General features: G+C 43.9%; 1 protein-coding gene across 3 annotated transcripts in view; it reads left to right on the top strand.

The window, feature by feature from the left end:
• The window catches only part of soga3 (SOGA family member 3), a 101,705-nt gene that overhangs the window by 48,306 nt on the left and 28,242 nt on the right, over positions 1-25,157 (top strand). For all 3 annotated transcript variants that reach the window (XM_033021225.1, XM_033021227.1, XM_033021226.1), the window contains exons 7-9: positions 206-502; positions 7,078-7,177; positions 14,293-14,574. In XM_033021225.1, the coding sequence (XP_032877116.1) occupies positions 206-316 (111 nt within the window). In that variant the 3' untranslated portion in view covers positions 317-502; positions 7,078-7,177; positions 14,293-14,574. The remainder of the gene's footprint in view (positions 1-205; positions 503-7,077; positions 7,178-14,292; positions 14,575-25,157) is intronic.

Raw genomic sequence — 25,157 nt, 5'->3', positions numbered from 1 at the left:
TACATTCAGTAATGTGCATTACCAATATCTACGTATAAAGTTTTGTTACAATCAGAAATGTTCTGATGATCTAAGTAATTAATATATACAGTACAATGTGGTAGACACTTTATATTGTGATATTTTATCATTATTTTCAAAATGCTATGATATGAATACTCTGGTATTTAATAGTAATTCTTGCTTTTTGTATTTGCCTGTCCAGATGTTTCAACCAATTATTTTACTTATTCTCATCCTTGTATTATTTTCATCATTGTCCTACGCTACCATATTTAAATTGGTTTTTCTTTTCACACTTTTCTTTGTCCTGTAGAATCCCCACCTCCTTCAGTACACAACCTTTTTTTGTTTGTTCATTTATTTTAATATCTCATAAAGAAATCAGCAAATACAAGTAATATACTTAGCAGTCAAGACATTACGGAAACAAATATGCAAACCTTTGTTAAATACTGGAGACTACCAATTTTCAGCACAGATTTTTCCATGAAGCCATTAGGTGAGTCATTTTCTAACTCCCTTCTCTTTGGCTAAGCTTGATATAGGAGTGTGATCTCTTAAAATGTGTTTATTCAACTTCAAGTCTGTCTTCTATAATACTAACATATTGATGTGATACAGTATATAACACTCAGAAACAGTCCAGATATAGGGAGAGTTTCTTCCCAGTTGTTATCAGGCAACTGAACATCAGCGCAGTGCTGATCTCCCATCTACAGGGCTCGAAATTAACGGTTGCCCGGGTGCCATTGACCACCCAAAGTGCCGCCGGGCAACCTAAACGCCAAGCCATTTTGCCCGGCTTGGCACGCAGATACTGGTTTATACCGATAGACATAAAAAACTGGAGTAACTCAGCAGGTCAGGCAGCATCTATGGAGAATAAGAACATGATGTTTCGTGTCTGCGGCAGCTGTATTGTGGGGCAAAGATACTAGGTACAATACAATACAATACGGTTTATTTGTCACATTGCACATAATTGCAAGTGAAATGAATATGTCAGCAGCGGTACAATTATAAAGAACACACACAAAAACACAATAAAAATTTAACATAAACATCCACCACAGCATTCATCACTGTGGTGGAAGGCACACAATTTGGCCAGTCCTCCTCCATTTTCCCCCGTGGTCGGGACCTCAACCCTCCGCAGCCGTTGCTGCGGGCGTCCAGATGGTAAAAGGACATGGTACAAGTCCAGGTAAGTCCAGAGTTGGCTCTTCCCCACCGGAGACCGCGGCTTTAAGTTGGTGTAGGCCACAGGCCGGCGGTCGAAGATTTAAAGTTTAAAGTTCCCGCCGCGCCGCAGCCAGAAGCACTGCAGACCGCAGGGCCAGCGGTCGAAGCTCCCCTCCACGAGTGATGGTAAGTCGCCACCGCGCCTGCGGTGGAAGTTGGCCGCGGGCCGGCAGTGATGGCTTCTTCTTCCCCCGGGTCCCCCACGAGGGATTCAAGATTCAAGATACATTTAATTGTCACATGTGCCAGATGGCACAGTGAAATGAAATTCCCCTACAGCCATACAATAAAAATAAAGAACACAACGCACTATAGAATTTAACATAAAACATCCCCACACAGCAGAATCAAAGTTTCCCACTGTGTGGGAAGGCACCAAAGTCAGTCTCTTCCTCCACTGTTCCTCGTGGTCAGGGCCTCCCCAAGCCCTCCGCGGTTGCAGCTACAGGCGGCCCGATGTCCAGTACCGCTCGCCGGGGTGTTGTAAGTCCGACGCCGGGGCTGCGGGACGTCCTCAGCGGCGTGGACACAGAGTCGGCCCCCTCCTACCGGAGTCGGCGGCTTCCAAAGTCCGCAGGCCGCGCCGGGTGGAGACTGCTGCTGTAGGCCCTCTGCAAGGCGCCCCAGGACTCCACGATGACGGTCAGCGCCGCCTGCGTTGGAAGCTCTCCGCACCAGAGCTCCACGATGTTGGAGCAGCGACCCAGCGCTCCGGAGCTCCAAACGGCGACCCAGGTAGGTATCGCCCGCTCCGCGGTGACTCCAGTGCTGCGCCGCCACTGTAGCAGCCCCGGTCCGGTTCCCGGTCCCCGGCAGGAAAGGCCGCTCCGATCCAGCTGGTAGGCCGCTAGGTGGGGGGCGAGGACGCGACTCGGAGAAATAGTCGCGTCCCCGCCAGGAATTGACTGGGAGACGGTTTCCTCCTCACCCTGCCCCCCTCCCCCACATAGAAAAGTAAAAGTTTCCCCCTAAAACAGACATTGGACTAACTGAAAATTTAAAAAAAAGATAGAAATGACAGACAGGCTGTAGGCAGAGGCTGCTGCCAGTGCAGCGCCCCTAGAGTGCCGCGCCAGCTGGAGCTCTGCAGACCGCGGCTTCAGGCTGCCGGCTGCCCCGGGCCAGCGAAACGGAGCGCTCCCCTCCAGCGAGCCCCAGCGAGGGCTCACCCGCTCCACGCCGAGAGTCCACGCTGCGCCCGCCGCTGAAGCCCCGGGCGCGTCTCCGGGAAAGGCCGCGCCGATCCTTGCTGTTAGGCCACGGGAAGGCGACCTGGAAAAAGTCGCCTCTCCATGGAGGAGGCGGCTGAAACGGTTTCTCCCTCACACCCCCCCCCACACCACCCCCCACACAAAACACACAAAGAAACATTAAAAACATACTTTAAAACATACTAAAAAAATAAACAAGTTGAAAAAACTAACGCGCTGCTGACAGGGCTGCCGCCATTGCAGCACCCCCACCAGGGGTGCGTGGTGACGAAGGGTCGGAGCGAATGACGGGCCACGAACAGCGGCAGCAGTGGCCGCGACACCGGCTCCACCACCTCCTCCTCCCGCACCCCGCCCGGCAGAAGGTGGCCTCCCTCTCCCTCCCTCCTCCTGGCCTCGGCGTGCGAGAGGGGTGTTTTGAAAGCGCCGTTGGCGGATTTGCAAGCAGCGGCCGCTATCGCCCTGATAACGGTCGCTGCTTGCAAATCCGCCAACGTCCCTTTCAAAACAACCCGTCTCGCATGCCGAGGCCGGGAGGGAGGGAGGGAGAGGGAGAGGGAGGAGGAAGGGGGAGGCCTCCTTCCGCCATCTGAAGCAGCTGCACCGCTCGGCCCCGCACCTTCCCGTCGGCTGGTGGAGGAGGGGAGGCGGTGGCGAGGAGATCCCAACTTCCACCCCCTTTGGCGGCGGCGCTTTGGCGTTGGACAGGGACGGCCAAGGCAGCGGGCGATGTTGTCCGAGGAGCGCTGACCTTCCTTCCTCCCCAACTACTCTGCCCCTTCCCCCCCCTCCTCTCTCTCTCTCTCTCTCTCTCTCTCTCTCTCTCTTGTGCGCCCCCCCCTCCACCCCTCTTATCCTGGGACCCCTCCTCTCCATCCCACACTGATCCCCATTCCCGCCTCTATTCAATCCTCACTGACACCGCCTGTGCTCCCCTCCCCATTTACCCCCCCCCCCCCCATCCCAATCTATTCATCACCCTACCCACCTCACATTGATTCTCCCGCCACCCCACCCCACCCATCCTACACTGGTCCCCCAATTCATCCTGTACTGACGCCCCTTCCCATCCATCCTGCACTTCTCCCCCGATTCATACTGCACTGAACCCCCCATTCATCCCGTACTGACCCACCCTCCATTTACCCTGCACCAAACCCCCCATCCATCCTGTAGTGATCTCCCCATTCATATTTTACTGATCCCCTCATGCATTCTATACTGATCCCCTTATTCATCCTGTACTGATCTCCCATTCATCCTATACTAATCCCCTCATTCATCATGTAGTGATCCCCCATTCATCCTGCACAGACCCTCTGATCCACACTGTCCTGACCACCACCCACCCCCCCCCCCCCCATTTCACCCTGTACTGATTCTCCCATTCATCCTGTGCTGACCCCCCCCCCCCCCATCAAGAAGAATGGGGGGAACAGTCTGAAGAAGGGTCTCGACCCGAAACGTTGCCTATTTCCTTCGCTCCATAGATGCTGCCCCACCCACTGAATTTCTCCAGCATTTTTGTCTACCCCCATTCATCTTGTACTGATCCCCCCCATTCAACCTTTGCTGATTCCGCCCCCCCATCCATCCCATACTGATCCCCCCCATTCAACACCACTGACATCCCCCGTGCTCTCCCCTCACCATTTTACATACTCCAACCAACACGTACTAATTCACCTGCCTCAATCCATCCATTCCGCACCGATTGCCTTATCAACCCCCCGCCCCCGCCCCCCTCGCCATCTATCCACCCCTCACTGATTCACCCTATTGTGCTTCATGGTCTTCAGAGCGAACATTGACTATGTTTGATAACGGAATGCAATTAAATGTGTTTTAATTCCCAATGCTATTATTTGTTTTGACACCTTTAAACATATTACTAAAAGAACATTTGCTGCATTATGTCCTTTGGCCATCTCTTGTCAGTTAGTGTAATGTTAGTGTAATTAACCTGTCAGATGGGTATAGTCAGTTTTAACAGCTATTATCATAAAATGCCTTTAGAAATTTCCTTGCAACCTGTATATGTTGTTATGGATAAATTATGTGGGAAGCCAGAGTGTTTCTGTGCCAATAGCAATAACGACCCATGCTATGGCCATGTCATGGTATTTGCGGTCCTTCACAGAAAACATGCTTGCATCAATCTGTAGTGTGCATGGTTAAGCATATATGTTACCATAGTCCAGGATTTATTGACACAGGTTGATCATATGCTGAATAATCCAACCAAATTTTTGTTTGGAAGTGGAAAGAACTAATAGAAATTGCATTAATTGCAATGTGTAAAAAGAGTTGAGATATTGTATTATAATTTTGCTGCGTCATTGTGGTATATATCATGTCTTGATTGGTGAATATGTTTAGTTTGTGAGTTATTTGAAGCAGAAATAATATGTGAATGTAGACAAAAGTGCTGGAGAAACTCAGCGGATGCGGCAGCATCTATGAAGTGAAGGAAATAGGCAACGTTTCGTGCCGAAACCCTCAGACTGATGGGTTTCGGCCTGAAACGTTGCCTATTTCCTTCGCTCCATAGATGCTGCTGCACCCACTGAGTTTCTCCAGCACTTTTGTCTACCTTCGATTTTCCAGCATCTGCAGTTCCTTCTTGAACATAATATGTGAATGCTTCATTGAGCATAATTCCGACTCGTAACTACGCACTTCGTCCAAGCATATTATCGCACGCGTCATGCAAACCGTCTTAAATGACCACCTAAACTGTCATTTGGCAACCTAAAAAGCTGTAAAGGTTGCCCGGCTGGCAACAGGGAAAAAAAGTTAAGTGAGAGCCCTGATCTACCTCATTGGAGACCTTTGAATTATCTTTAATCGGACTTTATCTTACACTAAATGTTGTACCCCTTTTGTTAAATCTGTGGACACTTGATTGTAATCATGTATACTCTTTTTTTACTTGATAACATGCAAACACTTTTCACTGTACCTCGGTACCCATGGCAATAATAAACCAAACTAATAAACTAAACTAAAGGCCCAATGTCAACAGTAACGTTGTAATTTAGATCCTAGCCCCTTGCAGCAAGCAGTGGCAATATTATTCCTGGGTCAAAACATGCATGTAAGAGAGTGTCAGAATTTGTGCTTGGAACTCAATCAAAATCATCATCTGAGAATTTAAATTTGTATCAGGAAATCTGTGTCTGAAAAGTGCGGCAAGTATGCATTTCATTCTTTTATAAGGCCTGTTAAATCTGTACAATTAACAAATAAAATTGTGTTCATTTCAGTATCCTTAATTTAATTTTTCCAATCCTTTTCTCATTCATATTTTTCCAATCCTATTCTCACATATTAATTTCCCAATGATATTCATGGAGGTAGGTCATCATCAACCTCTCATGTGGAATTAGGGTGTGAAATAATTGATAGCTTAGCTTATCAGCAAAGTCCGTCTCCAGGATATGAATAGTTTAAAATAAATACGTTTTTCATATTATAGGTATAAACAGAATTTAAATATAGTTAATTGTTTAAGAGCTAATTCCAGCTTTGTGAGAGGAGTGGTACACAACGCAGAACCCAGAACATCGCCCATCCTTTTTCACCAGACATATTGCCTGACCTGCTGAGTTACTCTAGCACTTTGTGTCTATCCATATAATTACAGTAGTTTTAGTTATTTAACACTTGCCTGTTGGGTTCAACTGTCCAGGAATATTTTATTTGTTCACAGTAATCCCATGCATTTTAACCTTCTGAAACAGCCTATCATAGGGGACTTTATCAAATGTCTTGGAGACACCATCCACCGCCAAAACCATATCGATCACCTTCATCACTTCCTCAAAAACTTGTTCAAGTTAGCAACGCACAATCTGCCACGTATAAAAACATGCCTAATGTCTTTCTCTTCTAAATGGAAGTAAATCCTATCCCGAAGAATCCTCTCCAAAAGCTTCCTTACCACTGACATCAGGCTCAGCGGCCTCTGATTCCCTGGATTATCTCTACTTCCCTTCTTATAGAAAGGACGGATATTAGCTAGTGTCCAGTCCATAGGTTCAGCTGGACATGTAATGGGAGGACTTTCATTTACCCACTTTGAATTGGCTAATAGTCATCAGTATACCGTCAATTATTAAGTACCCTGAGCCGTGGCTTTGTCAACCTACTGTTACTTTTGAGCTAATCCAAGTCACTTTGTTGTTCACTTTTTATTGAGCAAATAGCATTTTTGCTTTGTTGATTTTAATGAGCTTTCTCGAGAGACAAATGACATTGATATTTTCAAGGTTAAAATCCTTTCATAAATATGTTTATTGAGTTCCTCCACCCGTGAGAAATACTACACTTGTGATTGTTTAATAACTTTTCAGAATGTTTGCATTGTTTGATTGTGTTGCTGAACATTAACAAATGACATCGAAAATTATTGAAGGTCATCTCTGCTGCCTGTTATTGCTGCTCAGTTTTTCAGTGATATTTGTGCGAATGTTTTGGATTCCAATACCTCCAATATAATTCTTGGGCAAGATTTTATTATGTCTCAGGGTGGATAATAGTTTTGTGTAATGTGTTAATACTGACTTTTTTTTTAAATGTGTGACATCTTGTATATAATTTCCTTTTTTTTGTCTTTCAGAGATAAAAAGACATCCAAGTTAATGAATGGTGCACAGGTTGCTTTTGAGTAGGCAGCCTACTGATTGTCATTCAGAAAAATGCAGGCAACTGGAGGAGAGGTAACCAACCTTGTTCTATTCCCAAGTAAACGTGAAACATTGATCTAAAAAAAATGATTAGCAGCCAAGGAGACGCATTGGTCCACTGGCTCATTTTTGACCATTTTGGTCATGGACCCATTGCTTCAAAATTCAATAATGCTTCAGACCCAATGTGCTGAGTACTGTAGATAGTACCTTACATGAGCTCATGCCTCATCTTTGCAAGTTCTGCCGTTACAGAATGCCGAAAGAAAATCAGTACGTTTGGGGTCTGGATGCAGGGGAAATCATGAGTGGAGAGGGGAAGAGTTGGTTATTGGAAGGTGCAGGGGAGAGGCATGTGTAAGGAGAGGTTTAATTGATGCAGATCAGTAGATCTACAGCCATAGATGGAACTACAGTCTATCGTAGACACAAAATGCTTGAGTAACTCAGCAGGACAGGCAGCATCTCTGGAGAGAAGGAATCGATGACGTTTCGGGTCGAAACTCTTCTTCAGACTGATGTCAGGGAAGAGGGGGATACATAGATAAGGAAATAGGACAAAGGGAATGGAGATTAAGGAAAATGTAGAATAGATCATTGTTAGCTGGCAGAAGATATGAACAACAAAGCTAACAGATAAAATGTAGTCAGAGACAGAAAGACTGGTCGGAGAACTGGGAAGGGAGAGGGATGGAGAGAGCGGAAAAGCAGGGGTTACTTGAAGTTAGATAAGTCAATGTTCATACCAATGCTGACAATGGAGGCCCAGGACAGAAAGGTCAGTGTGAGAATTGTAATGAGTCGAGTCGTACACACGTCAAGATACAACACATGTTTATTAAAGTTCTCTTACAGCGTTGGTCTGCAGGACATTACAGTAATTAGCAGCTACTCAGAATGAATTACGTAGGCAAGCTCTTGGTAATATAAATCGCCTATTAGGTGGAGCAACTACTAACAAGCACTACAATTGGTTAGTAGGAAATAACCAATCTACATCTTTCCTTGTAGAAACAAAATAAAGCATAGATACATGGAAACATAGTGGCGAAACAATATAGTAGCCGAAACGTTAATAACGCATATGGGGAAGTATAGATAGTTACACAAAATCACCATATCAAATGGGTGGCCAGCTGATCCGTCCGGCACGTGTGCAGTCCGAATCTGCATCTCCTCCTTTCACCAGTGAAGTGACCGGGGATGTGACCGGGGACCCGCGGGGTGGAGGTGGTGAAATAGGCGAGCTAGGCGCTGAACGCTGTGGGGAGGCTGCGGGGGACACAGTCTCTGATAGTGGAGCAGCCGGCCCGGTAGAGGGAGGGTATACAAAATGCGAAACCTCTGGATGCAGAGTCGCAGGACGCGGTTCTTCACTGGAAGGAGATGTTGACGGTTGCGTCTGTAAATGGGTCTGTAAGTGGATGTGACCTAGATGGCCATAGCCCTTATTGGTCTGGAGGCAAACAAGCTGTCTGTTGGAGAGAGGTTTAAGTGGCTTACTGGATTTGTCGAAAAATCGTTTTTGTGCATGGCGCTTGAACTGTAGTTGTTTCTGGACAGCAGGCGGAGAACGAACCTTTGGCTGCAAAAGCTGTTGGGGTACAGGCAGGGCAGCACGGGTTTGGCGAGACATCATTAGTTGGGCTGGGAAACCCAGTATGGGATCGTGGTCAATGTTCCTTAAATTGAGCAGGTCCAGGTAGACGTCAGATTTAGCAAGGTAAGAATGCTCCATTAGCTGTTTTACGCTTCGCACGGCTCATTCGGCGAGTCCGTTGGACTGCGGAAACTCAGGGCTGCTGGTGATATGTCCCATCATTGTGCAAAGTTTTTGAAAAGCTGGCTGGTGAACTGACTGCCGTTGTCGGATAGAAGGCGTGCAGGGGAACCGTGCACGGAGAAATGGCATTGCAATTTCTGGATAACTGCCTCAGATGTAATGGTTTGCAGTAGATCGATGTCAAACCAGCCCGAATAAGAGTCGACAAGAACCAGATAGTCTTTCCCATGCCATTCGAATATGTCGGTGGCTACCGTTGACCATGGTAGAGGAGGAACCGGGTGCAGCGGTAAGGGCCGCTTCTGCTGGTGTGGCGTCAGGCTTTTACAGATGGCGCAGACTTCAGTTTTGTCACGTATGTACTTGGTCATACCAGGCCAGTAAAACATGCTCTGTGCGCGTTGTAAGGTTGCCTCCACACCAGGGTGTCCCCTGTGGACACCGTCGAAGTACTTGTCCCGGAGAACAGCTGGGGCAACTGCCTTGTGGCCCTTGACTATAATCCCGTCCTGTAACACCAGTTCGGTGCAAACCAGGAAGTAACTAGCCTATTAGGCGGAGCAACTACTAACAAGCACTACAATTGGTTAGTAGGAAATAACCAATCTACAGGAATGGGAGGGGGAGTTAAACCGGGAGATCAGGTAGGTTTAGGCGGACTGAGCGGAGGTGTTCAGCGAAACGATCGCCGAGTCTGCAATTGGTCTCGCTGATATATAGGAATCCACACCGAGAACAGTGGATACAGTAGATGAAGTTGGAGGAGGTACGTGAACCGGTGCCTTACCTGAAAAGACTGTCTGGGTCCTTGGACGGAGTCAAGGGGGGAGATATAGACAGGTGTTGCTTCTCCTGCAGTTGCTGGGGAAAGTACCTGGGGAGGGGGTGTTTTGTGTGGGAACGGATGAGTTGACTAGGGAGTTGCAGAGGGAACGGTCTCTGCGGAAAGCAGAAATGGGTGGAGACGGGAAAATGTGGCTAGTGGTTGAATTCCGTTGGAGGTGGTGAAAATGTTGGAGGATTATGTGTTGTCTGCGACGGCTGCTGGGGTGGAAGGTGATGACTAAGGGATCTTGGTCCCTGTTACGACGGGGAGGGGGAGCAAGAGCAGAGCTGCGGGATATCGAGGAGACACTAGTGAGGACCTCATCTATGATGGAAGAGGGGAACCCCCGTTCCCTAAAGAAACAGGACATCTCCGGTGTCCTGGTATGGAACACCTCATCTTGGGCGCAGATGAGTTGTAGACAGAGGAATTGGGTGCAGGGGATAGAGTATTTACAGGAAGCAGGGTGGGAAGACATGTAGTCAGTCTTGAGTTATTAGTGAGATATAGGGCTTAGAGTTGTTAGACTGAAATCACTGATGGTGATGGGGGTTTGGTTGCTGAGTTACGATACTTTTCAATCGGAACGACACTGAACTGGGTGGGAGTTCCTAAGTATGGGGGATGTCAATGTTTACTGGGGGCTTGGAGTTGGGGATCAAGTTAAGTGAACATTGTCTTGTGTGATGGGGATGGTGGGGCAGTAGATTGATTGGTAGAGTTTAATTGATGAGGTTTTATGTTTGAGAGGCTGATGGGTAGTGGTTGAAGGCTGAGGTTTGTGAGCATGAGGGGTGTGGGTGGCATCATTACCAAGGGATGGGAGGGTGATGACAAACAGCTGCATAAGTAAATTATGGGAAACCTGCCTGACTATGACTCTTGCTCCAGGCTGAGACCTGCTCAAGGAGGCTCCTTTTAAATTGGTTAGCTACAGACATACAGTAAATACCGTATTTGGGTTGAGCGAGCTGAAGGCAGGTCTACTTAGCAATCGCATAAACTATTTCTCCCTATGATGCTTTAAAGGAGCAATGGTTTGAAAATCACATTACATTCATGTTTTGTGCAGAAACAGGACATTAGCGTGTGTCATGAATGGAAGCACACGGATTTGATTCAAACCCTATTTGCATTCCACTCTGAGCGGGGTGACTGCTTACATAGCAAAGATTACATTTTAAAAAACTGTGTAATAAAGCAGAGTTGCTTCCTAATGTGGCTATTAGTAACATGCACGGAGACAAATTAAATCAAAGCATCAGGAACAAAGAAAGGAAAAAATGTTTTTCTGCTGTTTGAACTCTCTTAGATCCACAGATGTGATGTTGCTTACAATACAATCCTTCTGAGTAAGCCTCCAGTCCATAATAAAGTGTTAGATAAATTATGATCTCAAGGTTGTTGCAGCTGGAAATTTACCCTGAAGGGTAAATGTTTCCAGCTTTACATGTAGCGAATATTTAATATTGAGAATGCTAGTACATGAATTCTACAGTACATCAATACTTTAGGAAATTAGTAATTGTGCTTTGGACTCTGGAAATGGCACCAAAACATTGCCCGCCTACATGTGTAAATATGCAAAAATTATACACATGAGACAAATAAAGCACCATTGAATTGTGCTGTGAGATTTTAATTTGAAAAAGCAGTTCTGGATTTACCAATAAGATTAAAGTCTCTTGAGAACAAGTTTTTGAGAAATATTAATGTTACCATCTCGCATTTATTTCAAAGTGCTGTTGTCTAATTGAGGACATTTACCAAATTGTAGTTATTACGTACATGGGAAATCTGGATCCTGCAAAGTTCAACACTAAGATCAACTCTATTTGCTGGGTCTAAAGTACTAAAGTACATTAAGTCATTAAAATCACTAATCACTCTATTGTATAAGTTATCTAGTTTTGTCTTTGTAATTTTGTTTTAATCTCAAGACAAATCTGGAGCAATAGAGACCTTCAATTTCATTTTTTAGTAATCTGGTTCTAATTTCTCCTTAAATCAAAATGACATTTTCTGCAGAGCTTGATATAGACAGAGTGTCTGAGCCAAGTAAGAAACTGATAAATCGAACGCCTGTGTCTCCTATTATTTGTAATTAGGTCTTCAAATGATAGTAATTCACTGTTGAAAATAGTACTTAGTCCTGTGATAGATGACTGCGAGAGCATGCGATGATCCCACAGTGGCATTGGCCACTTGTGCTATACATCAATGATCCGAGATCAGTGGAAGTACATCTTAATAATATGGTGCTGTGACTGACCACACCACATAGGTGTATACCATGTTCCTGCCCTACCCATGCTGGTATACAGTTTAGAGATTGTGAAAAGGTGGTGGATGATGGGAGAGGTAGATGAGAGTGGTCTTTTACTGATCCTAGAAAATTAAAAGGAAAATGCTATTTTGTAATCAGGCGCTTGACCGGGTTACCCAATTTTATTGAGACTTGCTTATGACATTCTCAACATTAGCATGTCTCAACTGACTGAACATCCATACCAGAAGCCATTGTTAGCTGGTACAGCTGGAAATCTCATTGTAAAGAGTAAGTAGTGTTACCCTCTGTTAAAATCATCAGCAGGGTAGAGATAAGCCAATAAATTTCTCGTCTAATCTGCTCCGTTTCCATCAGATTTCTGATAAACATTTGACAGAAATTCCCTACAGCCTCACAGATTCTTAGTGCAGTGTTCTTGGTCTGAAGAAGGGTCTCAACCCGAAACATCACCCATTCTTTCTCTCCAGAGATGCTGCCTGTCCCACTTGGTGTCTATCTTTGGTTTAAACCAACATCTGCAGTTCCTTCTTACACACAGTGTTCTTGGTGTTTTGCCAGCATTCAGTCCGTGGCAATGTTTTGACTTTGTTATTGTTTGTATGGGAACCAGAATTTTTGACCGTATAAGCATTACAACTGCTCTTGCCATGATTTACATGAGCTTCAGCAAGCACTATGGAAAGTCTCTACTGCAAAGTTATGAATTGATTAATTTCAAACACTGACAATTCTGTATTGAATTCAATTACATGCTCTGTTACTATCAGTCATTAATCCTGTCTACAGAGGACGGGATTTTCTTAAACTGTTTTAGCCTCATCGCAAATTTCAACATTAGAAGTAAATTGTCCTCCCTGCAGGCAATCTTATGCAAGGCTGTGCAACCATTAAAAGCGGAATATATTGGAAAATTAGAAAACACATATAGAGAAAACAGAGGCAAAATGACATTTGGAATTCGAAATTGAAATGGAATTAAATGGAGAAAAGGTCTGCTTTCTTCACTAATCACCATTCAATCTCTCAATTCCCACTGCACCAAGCCATCTTCTTTTCTGCAACCTCAAGAATATTCAGTTTTCAGCATTTACTAATTCAGATGGTAGGTCAGTGCTCTGAAATTTTACTTGGTTAATTTCTGTGCAGATGATGCCTAACCCGTTAAGACCTAAACAAAATGGAATCAGGCCCTCCAGTCCACCTTGTCCATGTTGACTAAATTGACATACTGGGTAGTCCCATTTCCCTGCATTTGGCCTACAGCCCCTTTAAGCCTTTTTCTAATTGTATATCTGTTCAAATGTCTAAGGTCAGAGGGGAGAAATTTAAGAGAGTCCTCACAGGCAACTTTTTCTCAGAATGTAGTCTGTATCTGGAATGAGCTGCCAGATGAATATTTTCTCTGTTCGAATGGTAAATGCCCCCACCCTCTCATCTGCATCTCTGTGGTATCTGTATTTAAACCAAAAACTATCAATTTCAGTTTTTAAGGTATTCAGTAACTGACCTCTAGTTTGGAAAAGTCCATAGATTACTGTGAAGTAAATCCTCTTATTGATAGTCCGGAAAGGTCAACTTTATAACCTTTGTCTCCAAGTAACCCCCCACCTGCCACCACCACCCGAACACATATACAATTCTACACTGCCCAGCCGAGGATAGTCACTTTTCAATGGCCACCGTGGCAAGCCCTTCAAGATTTTAATGAGATTTTGTTTATTCTTAACTGCAGTGGACTACAGGCCTAATACATTCAATTTCTCATCATAGGTCAGTGGTTGTGTTGCTGTTTTGCTGGAGAGGAGCCTGGAGAAAGCCTAAGCATAGTTCCTCGTTCATGAGCATTGAGGCAAATCTGCCTGTTCAGTCTAGAGTTACTGAGTGGAGTCTTTAGTTATCTGTTTTCAGATGTTAATTAGACTGCAAAGTGGATAAATCTCTTGGAGTGATCAAAAGTTGTTCAATTGACCATAAATACACTTGGCATCTGATCTGTCACTAATAAGTAGAAACCTTTCCTCCTTTGTTTGACTATGTATGACTCAAGAGCAATTTCCATCTGTTGAAATTGAGTAGGCATACAGGGCTGAAAAAGTATGAACGCGTCATGACAGCTCCCAGCATGTTGAAAATGTGATTAATTTAATTACTGGGATACAATGCCACATGAATGAGATCATAACTCTACAATTCAACTTAGTGGAGGTGGTAACTCTGGAAAAAAAATAGCCTGTCTCTGTCTTCTGCAGGAGCGGATTGAGAAAGCAAACTTGTACAAACTGAGTTCTCCTGCATTACAGACTTTCGTTTGGGGTATGTGTTGCAGACAAGACTGGACTTTGCATCTTTTGTGATTGTCTGCAACTTTGAGGTCTTCATTTGAAAGCCAAACTCCAGAATTTGCAGCCAGTTGTTCTTCTACAAAGGACTCTCCTTCAACATAGACTCCTCCAGCGAAGAAGTGTGAAATTGTGCCAGTTCTTCATCGCTTATTTATGGGGAATCTGCTCGGATATCTGCAGGTGTCTGAGGTAATCATTAATATATTTTATGTATGCACATATAAAGAGAGAGAGAGTTTATTTAAATGTTTTAAGTACTAATGTTAGCATTTTTTAGACGTCATTCAAGTTAGTCGAAATATTAAAAGGTGTTCTAGAATTTCAAAACTAATTATTTGCTGTTTTTAATATCAGTTTAAGTCAAGATTGGTGGCACAATGAATAAAATCTTTTCTCAGTCGATCTAATCTTGCTTATTTAGATCCTTCCCGTTCAGCCATTTGTATCACATATGGTCCTGTTGCCTTGCAGCACCAAACTTTGATGAAGTCAACTTCCCTCTACAAATTCTCAATGTGGGAAAATCGCACGGGAAAGACAAACAATACTTTGTAGACAGCTATCAGTACAGATGGCTGTCTGCTGACTTGGTTCTTACTGATTGATCTGACAACTATCCCTGACACCTCTTTGAAATAAACTAAAGACAAAATCCACAGGTGATGTTCTGGTAGACTGGAGTGTGGTTAACATGGCACCATTTTTTAAGATGGACAGCAAGGACAAGCCAGGGAACTGCAGGCCAGTGAGCCTGACATTAGTCTGAAGAAGGGTCTCGATCCGAAACGTCATCCATTCCTTCTCTCCAGAGATACTGCCTGTCCCGCTGAGTTACTCCATCATTTTGTGTCTATGTTCAGTTTAAACTAGCATCTACAGTTCCTTCCTACACAGGAGCCTGACATCAGTGGTGGGTATGTTGTTGGAGAGGATTCTTAGGGACAGAATCTACCAGCATGGTTAGTCACGGATTGATTAGGATAGCCAGCATGGCCGTGTGGATAGGAAATCATGTCTCACAATTCTAATAGAGTTTTGTGAACTGGTCACCAATGGGATTGCTGATGGCAGGGCAGTGGACATTGTCTATATGGACTTTAGCAAGGCCTTTGACAAGATCCCACATGGTAGCTTTATCTGGAAGATTAGATTACGCGATCCAAGGTGATCATTTATCAAATTGTATTCAAAATTGGCTTGGAGGAATGACTCAAAGGGGAGTCACAGAGTTATACAGCGTGGAAACAGTCCCTTCGGCCCAACTTGCCTACCACGACCAACATGTCCTATCTACACTATTCCCACCTGGCTGCATTTGGCCCATATCCCTCTATACCTGTCCTATCCATGTACCTGTCTAATTATTTCTTAAACTTTGCGATTGTCCCTGCTTCAAAAAACCTAATCTGGCAGCTTGTTCCATACACCCACCGCTCTTTGTGTGAAAACGTTACCCCTCAGATTGCTATTAAATCTTTCCTCCTTCACCTTAAACCTATGTCTCGAATCCCCTCCTCTGGGCAAGAGACTCTGTGCATCTACCCAATCTATACCTCTCATGATTTTATACACCTCTATAAAATCACCCCTCATCCTCCTGCATTCCAAGGAATAGAGAGTCCCATCCTGCTCAACCTTTCATAGAAACATAGAAAATAGGTGCAGGAGTAGGCCATTCGGCCCTTTGAGCCTGCACCGCCATTCAATATGATCATGGCTGATCATCCAACTCAGTATCCTGTACCTGCCTTCTCTCCATACCCCCTGATCCCTTTAGCCACAAGGGCCACATCTAACTCCCTCTTAAATATAGCCAATGAATTGGCCTCAACTACCTTCTGTGGCAGAGAATTCCATAGATTCACCACTCTCTGTGTTTCCCTATAGCTCAGCCCCTCGAGTCCTGGCAACAATCTTGTAAATCTACTCTGTACCCCTTCCAACTTTACCACATCTTTCCTATAACGTGGTGCCCAGAACAGAACACAATACTCTAAATGCGGTCTCAACAACATCTTTTATAACTGCGACAAGACCTCCCAACTTCTATACTCAATACTTTGACTGATGAAGGCCAATGTGCCAAAAGCCTTTTTGACCACCATATATCTATGTGTGACGCCACCTTCAAGGAACTATGTACCTGCACTCATAGATCTCCTAGATAGTCTTGGAGGGTTGCTTTTCTGATTGGGGTCCATTGACCGGGAGCGTGCTGCAGGGGTCAGTGCTGGGTCCTCTTCTGTTTGTTGTATACATTAATGATTTGGAAGTTATTGTCAGTAAAATTGCAGATGACACAAAAATAAGTGGTGTACTAGACAGTGAGGAAGGATATTTAAGTTTACATCAAGATTAAGATCAGTTGGAAAATGGGCCAAGGGATGGCAAATGAAATGTAACTCTCTCAAGTGTGAAATGTTGTACTTTGGAATGTCAAACCAGGTCTCTTGCACAGTAAAGAGTAGAACCCTGGTGAGTGTCCAGAACTGGGATTTTGGAGTAGAGATGCATGGTTCCCTAAAGGTGGCAAGTCAGGTGGGCAGTGTGGAGAGTAGGAAGATGAGGGATGATCTTATTGAGACATACAAGATCATGAGAGGCTTGGATGAAGTGAACATTCACAGTTTTTCCAAGGGTAGAGGACACTAAAATTAGTGGGCATAGGCCTAAGGTGAGAGGGGAAATAATTAAGAGAGTCCTCATAAGCAATTTTTTCTCAGATGGTAGTTCGTATCTGGAATGAGCCAGAGAAAGCTATAGAGTAGAGCTAATAGGACTTGATGTTTCAATCCCTGTAATAAGTCAGCACTCTTGCTATTTGCAGTGGGATTGGAGTGGTGAAAAGTAGGATAGGTACTTCATCGTGGTCATCAGGTGGGCACCCTCCTTCTTTGACGTTTCATTGATAAGCCCACAACATCTCCAGAGGGCTCAATGGTGATACCTGGCATCCCAGTTACACCCCCCTCAGTTCCATACCCTCCTGTCTTCATCTTGCAGCCCAATTGTTGTCTCTCCTTTTGATCCAAATCCAATTGCTGCTTTTTTCTGCAGAATTCGATAATGATTTGATTGCTTGTTGGAGGGAGCGACCCCTCACCCCCATTTTCTTTAATAGCCTGGTCATAGATGTAGGTATGTTGCAAAGCCTACCTGAAGCGTCGTTGAAAATCTGTCGCTGAGGGTGTGCGCGATTTTGGCGCCGTTTAGAGGGGGCGGGTTTAAAACGCGATTTTCTCTATGCTGTTCCAATCGAAAATGTTCAGCCTAGTTAATTATTAACGAAAAATCGCTGGAAGACCCCGTCGCAAAAGCTATTATTAGGTTTAAAGGCCTTGAATAATAGTTATAGTAGTTTAAAAATCAATCTCTAAACCCGCGACCGCCAGCAACCGCAGGGTCTCATAAAGCAAACAACTGAAGTTAGGTTGTATATTTTTACATTAAAAAGGGCTTCTAAAGATCCCTTTATACAAAGTTTAATATTGCGAGTAGCTCAATTTGGGCCCATTATATCCCGCAGTATTTTTCTCAGCATTTGGGGGCACAAATCTACCGCAATGTGAACGTTCTAAACCAGCGCGTTCCACAGGGACCCACTGGAAAGCTGATTTAAATGGGCATTTATTTACAGCAATTAAACACTAAATTCCTTCCATTTGGCCTATAAATTAATGTAAATGAGATTTAAAAATCATGTTTTATTGTGAATTATTTGTGAATATTATTTGGACATTTAGGCTATTTAAAAATGTTAATCATTTATTAAGAAATGGATAGATGTTTAGATCTAGTAATTGAAGTCTGAAATTAGCTACAATTAGGTAACTAACTAATTATATGCTTTAATTTCAGGTCATCCAAGTAAGATTATTTTATATTTGTTTCAGAATGCTTCAATCTATGATGACTGAAAATTTCATTCAGTTCTCTTAATTTTTAAGAAAGTTATGGGCTTTTGACTGTCCACGATCACAGCTTTTTTGTTATGTCCATAGAAAATCAATAGGGAACAAGATGCTCATTTCCCAGTATGAAAATGGCCATAACTTTTTAAATACTTGAGATATGAAAGTGAATTAGGTGTCAAATGAAACTTATTTTTATGCTTTATCTGATGGGATAAATTACAGACTTGATTTTTAAAATCTCAAAATTTTGTAACATTGCTAATAGATGTAGCAACAAATCCCCATGCATCCCACTTCGACAGGGAAGAAGATACAGTTATGACTTTTAAAAGACATTTGGATATATATATGGATAAGAAGGATATATATATGGATAAGAAGGATTTCTTGGGCTACGGGCCAAATGCAGGCAAATGGGATGAGCCCAATTAGCTAACCTGGAGGGCTAAACTGCCTGTTCTCATGCTGTATAGCTCTGCAACTCTAAAAGCTTGCAGCTCTGGTTACTCTCTGCATCCTGATAAGGGTTTGGATTTTGGCTATAAATCTGATGTCAAAGGGTTTGGAGAGTGCACCTGATTTGTTTTGCCACAGGAAATGGAATAGATCTTTCATCTCTTTGGAGTATCATGTTAACTTAGAAGAAAAATGTTGAGCATCTTAATTTCTCCGATATTTGATGAAGGATTCCGATCCTAAATATCTCCTATCAGTTCTCCAGAGATGCTGCCAGAACTGCAGTTATTCCAGCACTTTATCATAACAAATTGCTACAAAAATGGATTTCATTGTGAAATATTAACCTGTTATGTATGTTAGCTAGACTGAAAACTTGGGTTTTATGATTAAGAACAATGAATAAAGCTTAAATAGTAAAATGCAGTAAATGTATTTTTAGAAGCCTGCTAGATTAGAAATAAGAAAATGTACTTGTTTTCTCAATATAGGTCTTAGAACAGACTTACTAATTCAGTCAACCAAAATTTTCCAAGAATGTCCAGGCTTGTTGTCAAATATCTGATGGCTGAAACCCATTTATAGTTGCTTCCCACCTCTTTGGGTGTAACTTATCTCAATAGGGAATCCATTCAACGCCCCACCCTCTCCTGAATGTACATACTGAACACTGGTAACTATCCCAGACTATTTAAATGAGACGGTCATGATTAAGGATCAGGTTGTTTGCTTCAGCTACTGAAGACATTGCATTATTATTCTGCTCAGTGTGTACTCCAGTTCAAAATGCCCCAGTGCATTTACTTTGGAGAAATTACTTCTATGATGTAAGAATGACTACATTTATTTTAAATTCTAAATTAAAACACCCATTTTATTGCATAATGGAATAATTGCAGTTAGCATAATGACCACTGTACTTATCATACTAAAATAAATAGACATTCCCAGGATGCTGGTATTCTTTTAAAAAAATTGTGCTCATTTTTATGAACCATATTTTAGGGGAGATGACCTCCCAGATATTTAGCTTCCTTTTGCGTATTACAATAAATGTTGGAGATGTTGGTGGCAGACAAAATTACAGCATAGGTGCTGGCCCGTGTATATTTGAGAATTTGTGAAGGTTGGGTTTTTTATTTATGTGAGAAAATATGTCAGGAATTTCATTCATAATGATTTTTTAAAATTATTTACTCCAATATTCTCTACCTGTTTCAATGTCTAATTTGTCATTTATAATGTAAAAAAGTTTGGATGCTCTGTAAATGAGATAATTCTGGCCTGATATTTTAAAGTATTCAATTTAGTTAAAGTACTAGTTGCTTGACAGCACCATTGTCGGTAGGAGAGCTCCACTGCACCATTTCAGTTTTTTATTTCTAATATTGGATCACATTGAGATTTATTCCATAGTAAACTTGCTTTTGAATTCTCAATAGATTACCTACTAGACCGTAGATCTGAATGTTTGGGGGGGGCGCTGTCCTGTGTATGGCTGCCCAACCAGCAGCTGTCCGTCTTTTCATCTCTTTTTTTTATTTTTAGTTAGTTAAAGTGTTTTTGTTTCTGGAGTTCTAGACTTTTTATGTGGGGGTGGGGGGGGGGGGGGGGGGGGGGGAAACTACCTTTCAGGGTCCCTACATGGTCGGAGAGGCGGCTTTTCTCCGGGCCGCAGCTTCGACCCGTCCTCGCGGCCTACCAGCGGGCCTGGAGCGGCGTTTCCTGTCGGGGACCGCTCAGAACCACGGCTTCGGCAGCGGCACAGCGCTAGAGCGCTAACGCGGAGCGGAGCGGGCGATGCCTTGCCCGGGTCGCCGCGCTGGAGCTCCGGTGAGCTGAAGACCGCCGAGAAAAACATCGCGGAGCTGCGGGACTGTGGAGCGGCCGGCCGCGGGTAGCGGCGCTGTACTTTACATCGGGAGCCTGGGATCTCTCGATGAGATCGCCAGTAGTGGAGCTCCATCCGGCGCGGCCCTGTTGGCCTCGGAAACCGCGGCCTCCAGTACGGAAGCGGCCGTTCCAGGTGTCCCAAGCCGCTGTGAGGATTCTCCCGACGCCGGAGCACCATCACCCGGCGAGAACGGCCTGGAACATCGGGTCTCCGTGGAGGCAACTGTGGAGGCCTCAATAGGCCCGACTATGGGTGAACTGGGGTTGGGGACTGGACATTGTACGTTCCCTCATAATGGGAACCATTGTGGGGGGATGTTCTTTATGTTTAAATCTCTTATTAATGTTATGTCTGTATTCTTTCTTTATGTGCTGCACTGGCAAGAAGCATTTCACTACACCTAGGTGTATGTGACCATTGAATAACCTTTGAACCTTTGATTACAATTAACCGGCTAGTTTGATTTATAAGACATAAATCCTTCTCATTGAGACATTTAGCAATCCTGTAATTTTACATTAACTATGAGGTATATACTCAAATTATCTAGAGTAATCTCCGGAGTAATAATAATAATACATTTTATTTTTGGGCGCCTTTCAGACATCTCAAGGACACCTTACAGAGATTAACAGGAATAAAAAACATGTAATCAGATAAAAATAAATAATAAAGACATCACAGAAACACAAATTAAAAACAGAATTCAGTCCAAAAACAAAAAATCAAAAACACAATGTGAAGAGAGAGCAGCGGCAGCTAAAGCGCGCCAGCGTCCACTCTCTCTTCACGGCAGCCATCTTGGACAAAGACTAACAGGATTACGTACAGACAAAAAATCATCCCCCCACAATGGATACCACTGTGGGGGAAGGCACAAGGAGTAATTAAACACTCCAGACAGTAGAAGTCATGTGATATGGGTGTGTTTTTGTTTTACACAATTGGGTTCAGAACTGCATTTACTGCTTTGCTTCAACAATTTTTATATTCCCAACAAATAATTGCTATTCTTAATTTTCCTTTAGAAAGACCCATGATCTCCCATGTTTATCTCTCCATGACTTTATTAATTGGCTGTGTGGTTAATGGGATTGTGTTAAACTACTATATTTTCATTTAAGATCTGTTTCAATCAAACTAATATCGATTTTGTAACGGATTTTCCCGTCATGCCAAAAGCCTAAAGCAAGGGGAGTTATTCCATATCAATATCAATTCGTACCAATTGAAAGTGTCAGTCCTTTAATCAGATTCACAGTAGCTCCCGATCCCTGACTAGAAATGAAAATACCACTGTATTCTAATGATGGAATGCACATTGCTGCACCTGGATTACTCTTTTATCTGATCCAAGATTTTGAAGGGAGGCGGTAAGGAAATGTGCATCTGAAGAACTGTCAGTTTGATCAGTACAATAATGGTGTGGTCAGTGTAAATAATATTAATGTAATTGGTGAAAATATTTATTACAATGCTTTATTCTGCTTACTAATAACATACAATCTTTCATGAACCAGCTTGACTTTTAGATGTGTAAGCTTCCAGTTTGCTAGATTTTCTGTGTATTCTCCTACTCGCCATGATTCTGCTGTAGCCATTTATATTTCCAGCATCTTCCACATTTATTATTATTCCAGCACCTGCAGTTTTTGTTGTTCTTCTTCTTCTTAAGCCCTTAGGCCATTGACAAATGTCCTCTACCTCACTTGGTTGTTGGCAGTTCTTTCAAGATCTGCCCAATTGAGCCCACTCTCAGACATTTCTTGGAATGCTTTCATATTATTTGCTTTCATATTATTTATTTAATTTAATTTACACTTTGGAACTTCTGTTTCTGCATTTTGTTCTATTACCACTCCTTATGCCTGGCAACTTCATGCTTTTGTCGGGTCACCAATTCTAGCATGCTTTTTGTTTCTCTACCCACAAATTCAGTTGCCTGACATGCTGAGTGCTGCCAGTATTTAATAGTAAGATTAAACGAGAACTTACCAGTTTGAAGTTTGATCTGTATTTTATGAGAAGTTACGATGAGGGATTACGTGAAGAACCCCGCCAGGACGCATGCGTGTCATTCTTCAAAGCAGCGGTGTGAAATCACAGACAACTGTAATGACTAAACATAGTAAGATTAGAGAAGAGATACCAGTTAAGTATATGATCAAGGGTGGGAGCGGAGGGCACGTAATCCCTCATCGTAACTCCTCATAAAATACAGATCAAACTTCAAACTGGTAAGTTCTCGTTTAATCTTACTATTTTACTTCGGAGTCACGTGAGTGACTACATGAAGATTTTAAAGCTCTGTGATTTCATGCCGTGGAAACGAGTCCATGCATCACGTCTGCCTTGACTAGGAGGAATAGTGTTATCATAATCTGGACATGAATTCGACATTGAAATCATAAAATTTATTAACACAAATTATAACCCTTTTATGGGTTTGAATTAATTTACAGAACTTAAAATTTTTTCTGCAAATGTTCCAGATTTAATTACTGGTTTATTGTAAAATAATTGGAATGTTCTTTCCCCTGACCATCCTGCTGCTTCGAGGACTTGGTCCATGGGCACATCCAATTGTATTGCTGCCGATGTAGCTGCAGCCCTGGTGGAATGAGATTTTAAAATGTTAGTATCCACCCCAGCCTGTGTAAGCACCTGTTTCAGCCATCTCGAGATGGTCTGGACCGTCACTCTTTTGTGAGGTTGCTTGTGGCTGATCAGAAGTCCCTTCTCATTGCCTCTTAGGATTTTTGTTTTCTCTATGTATAATGACAGGTGTCTAACTATACAGAGACGGTCATCTGTAGGGTATGACCTAAATAGTATATTGAGGCCTGCTGATCCCTGTCTGTTCTGCTTTACTAGCTCGTAGATTTCAAGATTTCAAGATTTCAAATTTTATTTTGTCACATACACCTTTCGGTGTAGTGAAATTCTTTTTGCCATGCAGCACATAAAAAAAGAATACAACATAACAGTAGTAGATAGTTTCAGATAGATACATCAAAACATCCCCCCACAATGGTTCCCATTGTGGGGAAAGGCACAAAGTCCAGTCCCATCCCCATGTCCACCCATAGTCGGGCCTCCTTACTCGAGACACGCAGCTCCGCCGCCGATGCCGAACCGGCACCGCTGCCGCCGCTGCTGAGCCGGTGCCGCCGCCGCCGCTGAGCCGGTGCCGTCGCCGGTGTTGAGCCGGTGCCGCCGCCGCCGCTGAGCCGGTGCCGTCGCCGCTGAGCCGGTACCGCCGCCGCCGCTGAGCCGGTGCCGTCGCCGGTGTTGAGCCGGTGCCGCCGCCGCCGCCGCTGAGCCGGTGCCGCCGCCGCTGAGCCGGTGCTGAGCCGGTGCCGCCGCTGCTGCTGAGCCGGTGCCGTAGCCGGTGCTGAGCCGGTGCCGTCGCCGCTGCTGAGCCGGTGCCGTCGCCGCTGCTGAGCCGGTGCCGCCGCCGCCGCCGATGTCGAAGCTCCAGTCCCCTCAGGAGACGCCGCTCCAGGCCCGCTGGTAGGCCGCTGGGACGGGTCGAAGCTGCAGCCCGGAGAAAAGCTGCATCTCCGACCAGGTAGGGACCCTGAAAATTAGTTTCCCCCTCCCCTCCCCCCTCCCCCACACATAAAAAGCTAGAACTCCTCAAACCAAAACACTAAACTAACTAAAAATAAGAAAAAGAGACGAAAAAACAGACAGCTGCAGGCTAGGCAGCCATTGGACGGCGCCCCTGGTGGTTTTGGAGGTGGAGCATAATATTGTCAGGTGAGGAAGTCATGTTGTCCAGTCTAGGTTTATGCAGTGACTGTACCCTCTGTGCCGTGACCAATGCCATTAACATGACTGTTTTTAGAGTCAGTCTGTGTAGGGACAGAGCTGATGCTGGAGACCAGTTTCTGAGCGTCCTCAGGACAATGCTTACATCCCAAATTTGGGAGTACCTGGTTTTTGGGGGATTAGTATTAAAATTCCCCTCATGAGCTTTGTTACCAGTGGGTGAGTCCTTACAGAGTAACGCTCTGTCCCTTGCCATAGGTAAGTCGACAGGGCACTTCTGGCGCTGTTGATGGCACTGTAACTGAGCCCCTCATCATAATGGAGGCCTGCCAGATATTCCAGAACAGACGGGATGTTCATGTTTCTGTTGGTGATGTTGTTTTTATGGCAGTACATTTCCCACTTCCTGATGTAGACCAGATACTGTTTTTTAGTCGATTGTCTTTGGGCCGCCGAGATCATGTTCGCTGTTCGGTCCGTTAGTCCCAGTTGTAGAAGTGGTGTTTTTAAACTCTACAAATTAATAGGTTCAAATATTTATGGCATGGGTGGCTATCCCCTGTTACGGGATGTAGCAATAAGTCTGGTCTATGTGGGATGGTAATACATGGTTCTAACACCATGTTTTGGACCACTGGGAACCATGGTTGTGTAGGCCAATCGGGTACTACCAAAATACCAGACGCAGAGTCTTGTTGTATTTTCCTTAATACCCGACTGATGAGGCAGAAAGG

The sequence above is a fragment of the Amblyraja radiata genome, chromosome 5, assembly GCF_010909765.2.
Source record: "Amblyraja radiata isolate CabotCenter1 chromosome 5, sAmbRad1.1.pri, whole genome shotgun sequence".
In the NCBI taxonomy this organism is placed as follows: Eukaryota; Metazoa; Chordata; class Chondrichthyes; order Rajiformes; family Rajidae; genus Amblyraja; species Amblyraja radiata.
Note: the sequence above shows the minus strand (reverse complement) of the source record. Positions and strands in the feature narration are given on the sequence as shown.